Source organism: Colobus angolensis, unplaced genomic scaffold (genome assembly GCF_000951035.1).
Source record: "Colobus angolensis palliatus isolate OR3802 unplaced genomic scaffold, Cang.pa_1.0 Scaffold22, whole genome shotgun sequence".
Classification (NCBI taxonomy): Eukaryota; Metazoa; Chordata; class Mammalia; order Primates; family Cercopithecidae; genus Colobus; species Colobus angolensis.
In genome coordinates, this window is record NW_012115377.1 from 38,186 (window position 1) to 39,703 (window position 1,518).

The following is a 1,518-nucleotide window of genomic DNA, read 5'->3' on the forward strand; positions in this document are numbered from 1 at the left end:
CTCCTGCCTTGGCCCCACCCTCTCTTGTGGCCCTGCCCCCTCCCCGCCCAGCCGCCCAGGCCGCCCCCGTGGCCTCACGCCCCTCCTCGCCCTGTGTCTCGCTCCGGTCTCCGCAGCCATGTACCCCACCGCGGCCATCACGCCCATCGCGCACAGCGTCCCCCAGCCGCCGCCCCTCCTGCAGCAGCAGCAGCGAGAAGGTGAGGCGGCCGCGACCTCCCCTGGGCGCCAGCCCCGCCCTCTGCCCGCCCCGTCCACCTGCAGGCTCTGTGCCTGGCCCGGGCCTCTGAGACCCGCGGGGCTGAGAGTGCGGCCTGGGGGCTAGACAGGCTAAAAATGAGTCCCGTTGCAGCCTCTGACCCCTGGGAATCTCCCTCTCTCTTTCCTCCTCCGAAAAGAGAACCATGCTCGCCCCGACCCCGTAGGAATAGCAGTGACTTCCTACCAGCCCTCTCCAGAACCAAGAGTGATTCTCTGGATTTTTTGGAAAGGAAACCCTTTTTGAGGCTGGGGCATGGCACGATGAGGTATCTCAGGTAATGAGGCCTCCCCAGTAAAGCCCAGGCTGTCGAAGGAGGGAGGGATTCGATTCTGGAGTGACAGTCAGGGTTCAAATCCGTACAGTTCTTTCCATGTGCGGTAGCTCCCACTTGTAATTACATAGCGTCTTGGGGGCCAAGGTGGGAGGATCACTTGAGCCCAGGAGTCCAAGACCATCCTAGCTTAGCAAGAACCCATGTCTACAAAAAAATAAAAAGTTGGCCAGATTTAGTGGTGTGCACCTATAGTCCCAGCTACTCAGGAGGCTGGGGCAGAAGGATCACTGAGCCCAGGAGGTCAAGGCTGCAGTGAGCTACTGTCTCCCCACTGGACTCCAGTCTGGGTGAGAGAGCAAGACTCCATCTCAAAACACAAAACAAAACAAAACAAAAAACAACAGCGGCCGGGTGCTGTGGCTTAGGCCTGTAATCCCAGCACTTTGGGAGGCCAAGGTGGGTGGATCACAAGGTCAGGATATCGAGAACATTCTGGCTAGCCTGGGGAAACCCCATTTCTACCAAAAAATAGAAAAAATTAGCCGGACGTGGTGACGGGCGCCTGTGGTCTCAGTTACTCGGGAGACTGAGGCAAGAGAATGGTGCGAACCAGGAGGCAGAGCTTGCAGTGAGCTGAGATTGCACACTGCACTCCAGCCTGGGCGACAGAGCAAGACTCTGTCTCAAAAAACAACAACAACAACAACAACAAACCCCAAGCTGGTAACAACCCAAATGTTCTTCAGCAAGTAAATGGATAAATAAATTAGGATGGAGCCGCACAATGGAACACTATACAGCAGTGAAAAAGGATAAGTAGGCCGGGCACGGTGGCTCAAGCCTGTAATCCCAGCACTTTGGGAGGCCGAGACGGGCGGATCACGAGATCAGGAGATCGAGACCATCCTGGCTAACACTGTGAAACCCCGTCTCTACTAAAAATACAAAAAACTAGCCAGGCGAGGTGGCGGTCGCCTGTAGT

The 1,518-nt window shown here is 56.7% G+C and overlaps 1 protein-coding gene across 1 annotated transcript in view; it reads left to right on the plus strand.

Annotated features, from left to right (window-relative positions):
- The window catches only part of CELF5 (CUGBP, Elav-like family member 5), a 36,616-nt gene that overhangs the window by 20,274 nt on the left and 14,824 nt on the right, over window positions 1-1,518 (plus strand). The window contains exon 9 of the mRNA XM_011943429.1: window positions 117-200. Coding sequence (XP_011798819.1) covers window positions 117-200 — 84 coding nt within the window. The remainder of the gene's footprint in view (window positions 1-116; window positions 201-1,518) is intronic.